The sequence below is a fragment of the Gossypium hirsutum genome, chromosome D12 (genome assembly GCF_007990345.1).
Source record: "Gossypium hirsutum isolate 1008001.06 chromosome D12, Gossypium_hirsutum_v2.1, whole genome shotgun sequence".
In the NCBI taxonomy this organism is placed as follows: Eukaryota; Viridiplantae; Streptophyta; class Magnoliopsida; order Malvales; family Malvaceae; genus Gossypium; species Gossypium hirsutum.
Window position 1 is genome coordinate 40,859,968 of NC_053448.1, and position 14,016 is coordinate 40,873,983.

The 14,016-nt window shown below is 34.9% G+C and overlaps 1 protein-coding gene across 4 annotated transcripts; it reads left to right on the forward strand.

The window, feature by feature from the left end:
* Nucleotides 1-5,539: 5,539 nt before the first annotated feature.
* LOC107945857 (uncharacterized) lies at nucleotides 5,540-13,778 on the forward strand. Of its 4 annotated transcripts, none has more exons than XM_041106720.1 (10): nucleotides 5,578-6,827; nucleotides 7,570-7,758; nucleotides 7,904-7,996; nucleotides 8,107-8,289; nucleotides 8,372-8,474; nucleotides 8,587-8,763; nucleotides 9,526-9,852; nucleotides 9,985-11,942; nucleotides 12,224-12,804; nucleotides 13,188-13,778. In XM_041106720.1, exons 1-10 carry the CDS (start codon nucleotides 6,588-6,590, stop codon nucleotides 13,189-13,191), a joined length of 3,855 nt encoding a protein of 1,284 aa, XP_040962654.1. In that variant the 5' UTR covers nucleotides 5,578-6,587; the 3' UTR covers nucleotides 13,192-13,778. The 4 variants fall into 4 exon arrangements, with proteins under 4 accessions (XP_016735491.1, XP_016735490.1, XP_040962654.1 ...); XM_041106719.1 differs by having other exon boundaries at nucleotides 13,374-13,778; XM_016880002.2 differs by having other exon boundaries at nucleotides 5,540-6,827; nucleotides 9,526-11,942.
* The last annotated feature ends 238 nt before the right edge of the window (nucleotides 13,779-14,016 follow it).

A 14,016-nucleotide genomic window follows, 5' to 3' on the forward strand; every position in this document is an offset into this window, starting at 1 on the left:
CGAAGCACACGTCCATGAGATTCACTGTGACTAAACTACCTGTTCCTCTAGCAAAACACTTCTTTGGAGAGACTCACATTAAATCATATATAACCTTTACTTAGATCAAATCAGAAGGAAAAAAAAATTCGAACATTGAATATGCTTTCAAATTAATTGAAGAACATTCCGTCATTCTCCAAACTTTCTGGAACCACTTCAGACCAAATGTGAAGAGAAGGGGTTGGTAGTGGCCTTGACCTCGTCAAACAAATGGAAAATTATTTATGTAGTCCCTTCAATTTTTATAAAGTCAAAAATTAATATAATAATACAATTATATTTTGACCTCAAATTTTATTTATTTTTATCTTTTAAAATAATTTTCTAACTTCACCCTCCAAATTTTTAATATTCTAATTTTTTATGTAGAAATATCACAATATACAAAATGTTAAGTTAATAAGATTAAATTAATAATTCATTATAATCCATCATTTACAATTATAAAATAAAATAATTTAAATTATTACTTAAACTTCAATCCATAACAAACATTTTAGTATTAAACAACTTTAGTATTGAAATTTCCAACTTCATTTGTCAACATTTTATTTTCTAGTTTATTAAAAAAAATCTAGTGTCAAATCTCTTTAAAACTAATTAAAAAATACTTCTAATTAAAACAATAGATATTTTGAAAATTATTTTTTAGGTATTTTTCATTCCTATTTCACTATTATATTTTAATAATATTGAAAAATGAGATGGATCCACTTATATCGGTTAATATTTTAATAATCTAATCGTCATATTTTATATTTCATTCATATAGATCACGTACGATAATTTTGATGTAATCTTTTAAATAATGAAACGAGATTTTAGGTCAAGTCAAATCAAATCCCAAAGGACCGACCCAATCTAACCTATGGGCAACTCTATATTTTACCACTCATATTTGATTTACTAGATATAAAATCAATATAAAATTATTTTTTGACGAAATAAGCAGAAACAATGCTATGTATCAAATACAAAATATGTTTATTTTAAAAAATAAAATGCTTGTTTCTATGCATAATCTCGTAAAACCCTTAAATTAAAGGAAAAACATGCTTAAATACGTTCCAACATATGTTCTTTTTATTTTTATTGTAATAACAGCGCTCCCAACTAAACTAACTCAATCTATTAAGTTATTTTTTTATCTTTTAAAACTTTATATTTGAATTGCATTATATTTTATCATATATTACAGTGAGATGTTACTTTATTTAAAGGGATCACTTTATCAAATATTGCATGATCATTATATTCAAAGTATGATTCTTTTTGTAACACCTATTTTCCTACGTGCTCGGCACATAAATAATACTCCAGGTCACATCAAATTCATATTAAACCCAAGGTTTTCAAAACTAAATTGGTGGTCGAACTAGTCAACCCACCAATTCACCAATCCAATCGATAGCCTGGTTGATCCATCCGGTTCTATTAAATAAATTAATAAAAAATTAAAAAAAAATTGTTTAATCACCTAGTTCAATTGGTTTTTTGTTTGATTCAATTTCTTGGTACTAATTTTAAGGTCAATTGATCTAATGACTATCTTCGGACCAGGACCAGTACCCTGATTGGTTCCTAGTCCAATCGATTGGTCCAATCCGATTTAAACATTATTTATTAAAGCTCTATAATATGACAACATGCTCTCCAATAATATCAAAACACACATCCAAAAGATCCACCGTGACTTAGTTGCCTATTTTTTTTATATAACCGTTCCATTGATCAAATCACATTAAGCCGTATATAACCGTTCCATTGATCATATCACATTAAGCCACCATATATAACCGTACCATCGGTCAGATCACAAGAACAAAAATCGATCATTAAATATTTTCCCAAAATAATAGGAGAACATTCCATCATTTTCTAAAATTTCTGAAACCACTTTAGACGATTCTTGACATCTCTACTAGACTTGGCCCGACCTGAAGGCTTGCCCAAAAAGTGGGAGGGTTTGGAAAAAAATATAGGCTCAAAAAATAAGTTTGGAAAAAAAATAAGGCTCGTTTAAAAAATGGGACAGACCTCGGGTAAGGCATTTTTTACTTGGGCCAGCCCGACCTGGATTCACAAAAGGACAAAAAAAATGTCTTTTTTTTGTTGTTGTTTTAATGCTATTTTATTGTTGTTTTCTCCCTATTTTACTATTATTTCACTATTATGTTACTACTATTTTGTTGTTATTGTTTAGATATTATATAACACTTGTTTGGTGTTAATTTTGTTATTATTTTAGAGGCATTTTCTTGTTAAGTTGTATCCTAAGGTGCTGCTAAATGAAATGGAAGGATCTTATCAACGTCCATGAATGATAAATCATAGATCGAACTAACTGCCGAATCGAAAAAATTGGGTACTATCATATAGCTTTGTTTCGGCTAAGTTCACGAGTTGGAGATAAGCGGACTCGAACCGCTGACATCCGCCATAGGGTAAACCACCACCTCTCAGGCCCCCAACTAATTCTACCATAGAGGCCAACAACAGACAATAACTCCCCTCGAACACATCTTACAACTTTCATCGTATTGTGCTCTCCAAAGAGCAACTCTTCTCAAAATCTCAAAAGGTGCTGAGTTGGAATCCCATTCTAACTAAGGATTCTTGTGGTTCCGGAGGATCCTGCTACAGGAAAACCAGGAACGGCGGAGAGCTTTCCCCCCTTCGACTCTTTGGTCTTAAGAATGCTGGTTTTAAGAATGAGTGATTGCCCTTCTCCGACCCTTACTGCCCAACCTGAGAGCGGATAGCTAATGCATTCCACTTATTGAACTGGGTTCTATGGTCGGTCCACGACCCCTGGATACCGAAGACGTCCTTGGGGTGATCTCGTAGTTCCTACGGGGTGGAGAGGATGGGGTTGGTCTATGGATTTTCCTTCCTTTTGCCGCATTTCGCTCAAAGGGTTGAAGGGAGATAGTGCATTACGCTGTTCTTAAGGGCCAACTTGATCCTCTTCTCCAAGGATCCTAGATGGGGGAACCTAGGGGAGCCGCCGACTCCAATTACCGTCCATGTACGATCCATACTAGATCTGACCAACCGCCCATCCTACCTCTTTTACGTTCTTGACTGAGCGTGCTTTGGCAGCTCGTGGTGGAGTACTCTCTGATGGATTCGCTCTATTATTGCCTCCTATTCTTGAGGGAGTGATCGGGATTAAGCCGCGTGGCGATAAGGACTATTCGCTTTTTGGGGTGGGCCTTTCGTACTCAAATCTGTACGGGGGAAGGACAATTAGTGTTATTTAAGTATACATATTTTTTAAAAAATTATTTTCAATTTGTTGGGAAACATTTATTTTAATGTTTTTAGTATTTTTGATGTGTTATATATATTTAAAAATTATATAAAAAATTAATATGGCCAGGCCGGGCCAAGTCGAATTCGGGTTTTAGCATTTTTATTCGGGCTGAGATTGGGCAAAATTTTTTAATCAATTTTCAGGCCGAACCTAACAAACAGTCCTAAATTTTTGGTTGGACTCGGCTCGGCCCATGAGCACCTCTAATCAATACCAACTTTCAATACTTTAATATTTAAATAGAAATTATCACTATATCAAACTAATAATTCATAAAAATTTAATATTTATAAATATAAAATAAAATATTTATATTTATTACTTAAATTTCCATACATACCAAACATTTTTTTTCTTAAACAAACTCCAATATTAAATTTTCCTCCTTCATTTGTGAACATTTAATTCCTTTTCTAGTTTATTACAAAAACATTTCTAATGTCAATGCTCTTTAAAACTAATTAATATAATAGTTACATTAAAAAAAATACTTTTTATTTATAACCATAGATATTTTAAACAATTAAAGGAAGGGTAAACTATCAAAATAGTCACTTTTATTTTCCTTAAGTTACATTTTAGTCATTTATATTTGAAATGTTACGTTTTAGTCACTTACGTTATTGTGTTGTAACATTTTAATCACTGAACGTTAATTGTCGTTAACGGTGTAATGGTAAGTTGAGGTGACACATTAAATCATCATTTCAAATGAAAATTTTAGGTTAAATTGTACAATTGGTCTCTATATTTTTTTTGTTTTGAGCAATTTAATTTTTTTTCTTTTACGTTAAAAAAGATGGAGACGGGAGGAAAATAGAGGGAGAAGCAGAATAGAATGGAAAAAAAAAAGGGAAAGTTAAAAGAACATAAAAGGAAAAAAATGCTCAAAACAAAAAAAAATGGGGGACCGATTGTATAATTTAGCCTGAAATATTTGTTTGAAATGATGATTTAACATGCCACGTCAACTTACAGTTACACCATTAATGACAATTAACGACTCAGTGACTAAAATGTTACAACACGTTAACGTAAGTGGCTAAACTGTAACATTCCAAATATAAGTGACTAAAATATAACTTAAGAGAAACAAAAGCGACTATTTTAATAGTTTACCCTTAAAGGAAAAACTATTATATTTTAATAATATTAAAATGTAAATTATAAAAGTTAATTCCTTTACAAATCCTCAAATTTTCAAACTATTCTAATTAAGTGTTTAAACTATTTGCGTTCTATCAATAAAATTTTCTATTAGATATGAAACATATTTAAAATAGTCAATAAAAAAATTAAACATATCAGTTTTAGCTCAGTTGTAATTGCTATTGTTGTCGGTGGAAGGGAATGTGGATTTGAGTATGTTGAAACACGTTTATCTTCCTATTTAAAGGTTAGAGGATTATACGTAATTCTAGGTTACATTAGAAAAAATTAAAAATACTATATGTATAATTTTAATACAAGCACTTTAAAAATTATATTAATATATTTTCTAATTTAGAAATTAATTAAAATTTATATTCAAAGCTAACTTTCGAGAAATTATTTTATAGACTCTTCCCATCACATTATCTATGGTTCATTTCCAATTATTGAATCCAATTATTGAATGACATTTCAATAATTTTTTCCATGTCATTAACACATAATTTTGACAATTTTTTCTTCGAACCCCGAATCCTAAACCCAAAATCTTGAACATTGAACTCCAAACCATGAACCCCAAACTCGAAACTCGAACCCTGAATCGAAATCCTAAACCATAAACCCTTAAGGTTTAGGGTTCAAGATTTATGATTTGGGTTTGAGGTTCTAATTTGGAATTTAAGATTCATGGTTCGATATTAGGGTTCAACGTTTAGGGTTTTAAATTTAAAATTCGAGCTTCCGAATTTAAGGTAAAAAAATCACCAAAATTATATATTAGTAACATAAAAAAATTGATGAACTATCACTAAATAACTGAAAAGAGACATATAATAGAAATGTCACATAAAATAATTTCTCTTAACTTTCATATAAACACTTCAAAATTTGGATAGAAAATATTTTTAAAAAATTAAAGATAAAATTAAAATCTTATCCATATTTCGAAAAAAAATTACGGTGAAATTAACGATTAATACGATGCTAAAGCAAAATCCTTTTAATTTTAAAAAAAGTTTTAATTTTTATATATTTTATTCTTTTAAAAAATAATTTCTTCAATTTTTCTATGTTCTTCATCTCTTTTCTCTCTCTTTCTGGCAGAGATTCTATTATCAATTTTATCATCATCTTCCCCAATTCTTTTTTGTCATTTAAAATTATTATTATTAAAAAAAAAAGCCCCTCAAATGTTCGAACTTCACTGACGTCAAAACAAATATACTATATTACCTTCGTAACGCCTCTTATTCTTGTTACCAAACACACCCCTTTTCCCTTCAATCCTTTGGTTTCTTTGTTTTTTTTTTCTATGATATATACTTAAACCACAAAAACCTAAGCAACAAGTAGTAATTTTGTTTGCTGGTTTTTTTGGGTTTTTTTTTGGGATCCTTTATATACCCTTCTTTTCGGGTTTTTGTTTTCTTTTTTAATTTTGCAATTGCTATTTCGTCTTTATTGTTCGCTTTTTTTTTTCTGGGTTTTCATTTTGATTTTGCAGATACTTGCTTCAATTTTCAGGATTTGTTGCTGTTTCTAATTAGGGTTTTTGATTATCTCACCGGCCTTATTGTTTTTCCCCATTTCGTTGCTTTTAGGGTTTCGTTTTCCCCCCACTTTCTTTCCTTTTTTTTTATTTCTAGGGTTTTTGTAGATTTTGTTAATCGACAAGGAAAGAAAAAAAAAGAAGGGAAAAAAAACTTGAAGCATCTTTTTTTTTTTGGTTTGTCATTTTAGCTTTGAAATTTATTGGAATATCTCCTTCGTTTTGGCAGTATTTACTGCATTTGCCATTTTGTTTAGTTCAGAAACTTTAAATATAATCTAGGTTTTTGTTGCTTGATATTAATTAAAAGAGGAAAAAAACTGTTACTGATTTCAAAGTTTTTTCTTTTTTGTTTTGTTTTTGGGTTTTAAAAAAAAACATAGATTCACCTGGAAACTGCATATTGAGTGGGGGGTTTTGATTTTTGAAGTTATTTTCATTGTTTTTTTGTTTGTTTGTTGTATTGTGGCAATTGGGAGTGGGTTTAGAAGGTTGTTTTAAGGGAGGAAAAAAGTGGTTTAGGATTGTATGGGAGAGCATGAAGGGTGGGTGGTGCAGCAGCCACCGAGTGGGCTATTGCCGAACGGGTTGTTACCCAACAAAGCTGCCTCGGTGATTCGGGTACTCGATTCGGAACGATGGATGAAGGCCGAGGAAAGAACGGCTGAACTCATTGCCTGCATTCAACCAAATGCGCCCTCAGAAGGCCGCCGTATCGCGGTTGCTGATTATGTACAGCGCCTCATTTCTAAATGCTTCCCTTGTCAGGTCCGATCAAATGACTACTCCCATTGTAGTTTTTATCTTAATCAGTGGCATTATATTGAATTATATCATTTTATGTTGTGTATGACTAATAGTATAGTTTTATTTCCATGTATTTGGTTTAAAATGTTAAGGCATGAATAAATGGTGATCACATGTAGGACTAAAAATTTACATTATTTACATTTAATGATTGGGTCTATGAGTGGAGGCGTGAATGTAACTTATAGTGTATGCTGTTTATGTTTCTAGTCTATATTTGGTTTAAAATGTTAAGGCATGGATAAATGGTGATCACATGAAGGACTAAAAGTTACATTATTTACATTTAATGTTTGGGTCGATGGGTCAAGGCATGTATGTAACTTATAATATATGCTGTTTTTTTTTCTAGTCTATATTTGGTTTAAAATGTTAAGGTGTATGCCTAAATGGTGATCACATGAAGGGTTAATAAGTTACAATCTCTAGGTTTCATATTCAGGTCGATGAGTGGAGGCATGATGAATGTAACTTATAGTGTATACTGTTTATTTTTTTAGTCTATATTTGGTTTAAAATGTTAAGGCATGGATAAATGCTGATCAATTAAAGGACTAAAAAGTTACATTATTTACATTTAACGTTTGGCTCGATGAGTGGAGGCATGAATGTAACTTGTATCAAAAGCAGTTTATTTTTCTAGTCTATCGTGCCGAGTTCATAGATCAGTTTTAATACGGAGTTGCTTGCTTTTTTTTGACAGGTGTTTACTTTTGGGTCTGTGCCCCTCAAGACATATTTGCCTGATGGGGATATTGACTTGACGGCCTTCAGTAAGAATCAAAGTTTGAAGGATACTTGGGCTCATCAGGTTCGGGATATGCTGGAAAATGAAGAAAAAAACGAGAATGCTGAATTCCGAGTAAAAGAAGTTCAGTACATTCAGGCCGAGGTTAGACAGAATGAGATGCCTTATTTTTTCATAATTCCTCCTGATTTCTTTGATTAAAATGTGCACATTTGTGGCATATTTGCTTGATGTTATCTTGATACACTGATTTTTTTTATATGTTCTTTTCTCTCTCATAAATTTTCAGGTGAAGATAATTAAGTGTCTTGTAGAAAATATTGTGGTAGACATTTCATTTAATCAGCTTGGTGGCTTATGTACCCTTTGTTTCCTTGAAGAGGTTAGTAATGCAAATCCTGGCACTGCAATACAATTCTGCAGATTTATTTTTTGAATGGTTTCTTGGATATTTGTTCAAGTTTAAACTCAACTTAACATCCCCATGCTTAGGTTGATTGTTTGATAGATAAGAACCATTTGTTCAAACGGAGCATCATATTGATAAAGGCCTGGTGTTATTATGAGAGCCGCATATTGGGTGCTCATCATGGACTTATCTCAACCTATGCCCTGGAAACCTTGGTTCTTTACATATTCCATGTTTTCAATAAGTCCTTTTCTGGACCACTTGAGGTGGCTTGTTTTTCCTTTCTATTTTAATGGCTTTTTCTTTTGCCTGTACATCTGTCTGATTTTTTCCCCTTTTCATACATAGGTTCTGTATCGTTTTCTTGAGTTTTTTAGCAAGTTTGATTGGGAAAACTTTTGTGTTAGCCTCTGGGGTCCTGTTCCAATTAGTTCTCTACCAGACATAACAGGTATTACAATATCCGGAACATCTAATGCTAAGCTGTGAACAAGAATCTTTTACTTTCAGAATGTTTGCCAGTTTTCTAATCTTAACTGAAGTATTTGAAATACCTTTTGCAGCTGAGCCTCCTCGAAAAGATGGTGGAGAGTTGTTGCTTAGCAAATTTTTCCTGGACACTTGTAGTTCCAGATATGCTGTTTGCCAAGAAAATCAGGGCCAACCCTTCGTTTCTAAACATTTCAATGTGATTGATCCTTTGCGTATAAATAACAACCTTGGGCGTAGTGTTAGTAAAGGTAGTTTACATCTATAACTATTGAAGGGTTATCTGTTGTACTTTTGGATGTTTGTCTGCATCTATGTGGCTTTTTTCTCCTCTGTCTAGCAATTTTATGCATCTGGTTTTGACTGCATGCTTTTGTTGGTCATAAGTTTCTAATAATTTCAAAACTATTTGATCCATTAAAACATCCTTTTTGTCATCATGTTCCTTTTATTCGGCAGAAGAAAGATAATAGTAAACAGTTAGAATCTTAGTTCTGTCTATTTCTGCACGGTTTTGTCACTTATTGGGAACTTATCTGATTAAGAGACAAGCTAAGAACTATTGAAATATTGAGCTTAAATCAGTAGAAAGTAAGTTGAAGGGACTATTATTGGCAGGCAGAAAGCTGATATTAAATGTCTAGAATCTTTATTTTGTCACTTTTTGGGAACTTATCTGATTAAGAGTCACATGCTAAGAACTTTTGAAATATTGAACTTAAATCTGTAGAAAGTAAGTTGAAGAGACTGTTATTGGCAGGCAGAAAGGTGATTGTAAACGTTTAGAATCTTTATTTTGTTTACTTCTTCACAGTTTTGGCACTTACTGGAAACTTATATGATTAAGCTTGTCATGAATCGAAGATGGATGGTATTAAGATTTCTACATGTTCGGCCATACAGATCTTTTTAGGAGTCGTGATGCTTTTGGAATAGTTGTCAATTTTCTGGTGGCCTTTATGCACTGCTAATAACAGGTTTATTTGTGCATAAAAATAATGTGTTATTTCCAGGTAACTTCTTTAGGATACGCGGTGCCTTTGCATTTGGAGCTAATAAGTTGGCCAGGTTACTTGATTGTCCCAAAGAAGACCTCCATCATGAAGTAAATCAATTCTTCATGAATACATGGGAAAGGCATGGCAGTGGCCAACGCCCTGATGCACCTGGGAACGATCTGTATCGCTTGAGGTTGTCAAATTCGGACAATGCTCATGGATCTAATAATGTCAGGAACACTTCAAACAGCAGAGGAAATGATATTTCCTCTGGTTGTGACACTCAAGCTGAAGGAGTTGGTGTTTCCTCTCAGCATTTAATTCATCCTTCAGAAAGCACAAGTAAGACTAGTGATGTATCCACTGTTTCTCGTACTCAGAGCCAAAAGAGTTATGGTAGCACAAGCAAGTCAAAGACCTCTGATAAGGTTAGGCGGGATTCTAATTCCAATAAGAATGTGTGTAATGATACAGGTCAGAGTTCTAATGCTAAAGAAAACTTGGTGACTGATGTTCAAGGAAGATATCTTTTTGCAAGGACGCGTTCTAGTCCTGAGCTTACCGAAACATATGGGGAAGTTACTTCTCAGGGAAGGCGGAACAGAGTGCCAGAGGGTGGGAAAACCCAGATTGCTTCCGTGAGGTCAGATAATAATGGGAGGAAGAATATTGAATCTGATATGACGGCCGGTCATAACATTAAATCTTCACATGATGATCCTTCATCTGTTAGGCACGCCTCAGCACGCCAGAGTGTCAATGCTGTTGCTAACCCAAACGGTCCTCTAAATAGTTACCAAGATGATTTAGGCTTGGGTACTATGGGTCAGGATTTTTCATCAATTCCGGGTACACAAGTTATGCCACAGGAAGAGCAAGATCTAGTGAATTTGATGGCATCTACAGCTCATGGCTTTAATGGTCAGATTCCAGTTCCATTAAATTTAGCTGTAGGTCACTTGCCTTTTCATATTCAATCTCTAGCAATGGGATATAATCAGAGAAATTTGAGCGGAATTCTTCCTACAAATTTTCAAATGTTTCCCCAAGGATTGGTCTCTTCTCCTTTGGCTCATTATTTTTCTGGAGTTGGATTAGCCTCAAACCCAGAGGATCAAATTGAGCCTTCTAGTGAAAATTTTGGTTCTTCAGAAATGAATCAACCAGAAGTGGAACATGAGTCGTGGCATGAACAGGACAGGGGCTCTAGTGGTGGTTATGACCTTGATAATGGAGGTTTTGAAATGCTTCATTTGAATGATAAGCAACTGTCAACTTCTGCTGGCTATAATTTTGTTCCTCATTCTAGAGCAGGCAGCACTGGTAGTTCTACTAACGTCCAACAAAAGTCATCTAAAGAAACTCGAGGATCAACTAGGGAAGATTATGTCGATGTGTCCCAGTATCAAGATAACAGAGGTAATGATGTATACGTTGATGAAAGAACTGCAAATTCAAGATCCTTGCATGCTTTGCACACTAGTTCACTCAGAAGTAAAACCTCATTCGAAAGTTCTTGGGAAGGTTCATCAGCAAAGGTCTCTAAACCCACTAGGGAGAAACGGGGTAGGAAAACAGCTGCTTCTGTACTTCCTTCTGCTGCTAGTGGGAAAGGTAAGAGTGTATCTGAACATTCCTCTCAGGCAGATGATGAAGGCAGAGAATGGAATCCACCATCAAATGTGGGCTCTGAAATGGCAGAAAGAACTGCTGGACCTCAACTGCTTGGTTCTTTGTCTGTTCCAAGCCATCAAATGCCTGGATTCGAGGCATCTCAGACAAGTGGTTCAGATCCGCTGATGCCTATTGCTCCATTTCTCTTAGGTCCAGGTTCAGGGCAAAGAGCTATGGATAATTCTGGAGTTCCTCCCCTGGCCTTCACAATAACAGGACCACCGGTTCCATTTTTGTTATGCCCTGTTTACAACATTCCGTCAGAAGCAGGAACTCCAGATGCATCAACTTGCCATTTTAATTGGGATGAAAATTTGGAGAACAATGATTCAGGTCAAAAATTTGAGTCTGAGGGACCCGATCAGTCTGAGGTATCAAGTACTTCTAGTTCTACAAGAAAGGTTGCATCTCTTGATCCATTGGAGCATAAACCTGACATTCTTAACGGTGACATTGCTAGCCATTGGCAAAATCTGCAGTACGGACGGTTTTGTCAAAATCCACGATATCCTCCTCTGATTTATCCTTCGCCTGTTGTGGTGCCACCTGTCTATTTACAAGGTCATTTCCCATGGGATGGTCCTGGTAGACCTCCATCAAATGTGAATCTCTTTTCTCAGTTCATGAATTATGGGCCTCGTGTTGTTCCTGTTTCTCCTCTCCAATCTGTTCCAAATAGACCTTCCAGTGTTTATCAACGGTATGTTGATGAAATGCCAAGATATCGCAGTGGTACTGGGACATACCTGCCAAACCCTGTAAGTCGCATATTGTCAATCTTTAATGAGCCTTTATTACCTTAAGGTTTTGCTCTTTTACTTTGCGTGCTTTGTGGAGGGTAATGTTGGGTACATGGTCCTGTTTTTCCCCTCTTTCTCCATTAATAGGGTATGCACTGCTTGATTTTCAATGTTATATGTCTTGTGATGCAACTACAATGGTCCATTGCGTTAATTTTTTTGAAGTGATCTTATATTTTAACCTTGAGGAACTATATAACCTTCAATAACCTTTTTATATGATTTTTTCCCATTTTCAGAAAGTTTCAATGAGAGAACGCCATTCTGCGAATTCGAGGAGGGGAAAATATAATTATGATAGAAATGACCACCATGGTGATAGAGAAGGAAACTGGAATGGCAATTCGAAGTCCAGAACTGCTGGACGGAGCCATAATCGCAATCAAAATGAAAAATCAAGGTTCACCTTTGACCAATTGTCTGGCGTTGCTGGTGAGAGCAGAACTGATAGGCCTTGGGGCTCACATAGGCATGATTCATTTACGTCATACCAATCTCGTAATGGACCAGTCCGCTCAAACTCATCACAAAGTAGTTCAGGCAGCATGCCTTATGGCATGTACCCACTGCCATCTATGAACCCCAATGGAGTATCATCAAATGGGCCTACCATGCCATCCGTTGTCATGCTATACCCGTATGATTCCCCTGTTGAACAGCTTGAGTTTGGCTCTCTTGGACCAGTGGGTTACTCAGGCATGAATGAAGTATCGCAGCCAAGTGATGGAAGCAGCTCAGGTGGGGTATTCGATGAGCAAAGGTTCCATGGTACTTCTCAACGGTCTTCACATGACCAACCTCCTTCACCCCACCTGCAAAGGTAATTTATCTTCTTGCTTGTCTTAGGTAGTTTCTTTTGAAAACTTTAATAAAACCTGCCACCCTGAAAACTACTATGCGTCTATCATGTTCTGCGACTGCTTTTGCTGGTCTAGCAACAGCGTAGATGGTGTAGTAATTTCTATGGCAGCTGCCGATATAGCCTACTTGCTGCCACCCTCTTCCATGCTGGTGTTCTGGTTTTTGCAGTGGGTCGTCTCTTAGTCATAAACCTTGACACTAGTGGATAGATATGTGGCAACTGAATTGTGTTCAAAATTGGATCATAATCCCTTTGAAGTTTTTTCCTTAACCATTCTAATTTATCTTTCTTTTGTTTCAATTGGATTGTGTTACAATGCACTCATCTATTAATCTTAACAGATGAGTGGCCCATAGAGTTAACAGTCGAAAGATGAGGATTCCCCCGACCCCCCTTCCCTTTTGAAGGAAGAAACGACGGTGGGAGAATCTTATAACACTAAAAGCCTCCCTTTACCTGGCGGTTTTTTTTGTTCTCATCTCATAAAAGCAAGAAGTGCATTTTCTGATTTGGTTTTTTCTTGCAAGACGGTCGGTCACGCATGCTTCTTGGCTTGTTCTTTGTATGTACACTAACAAATGATGGAAATCATTTTCGGAGGTGCTCTGTTTTTGAAGATGCGACAGGGTATTGGTGGAATTTGAAAAAGAATGCAGGACTCGGAGGGTAAAAAAGAAGAGAGAAAAAGAGTTAAAATTTAGGGTTCTACACGATGTAACTGAAATAGGAGCTCCTTAGGATTACAACTGAGTTTTATATCATTTTATAAGAAAATCTTAAATAGGGTTTTTCATTTTTGATCCTTATAATATTAGCTCTCTTTTTGTTAACTTCCAAATGTTGAAAGTTACCAGTGTATTGATAACATTTTCCATCTTTAAAAGAAGATTAGAAATTACAAATTTTCAAAAACAGGAACCAAGTTGTGTTTATATGGTATGTTGTGTGTGTAATTTAAATCCTTTTGTCAGATTTTGAGGTTCTTCAGTCGATTCTGAATTATCCTACATATTTGATTTTCGGGTTTTGGCCATTTCGGTCCCTTGATCCTGTGCAATCATATATCTATATAGTTTCGGGTCTGGCTCACTTGGGTTATTGTGGCTGGCTATTGTTGGTCTAGTTATTCATTTGGTCCTTTCAACTTATGCAATTCCTTGAAATAGGTCG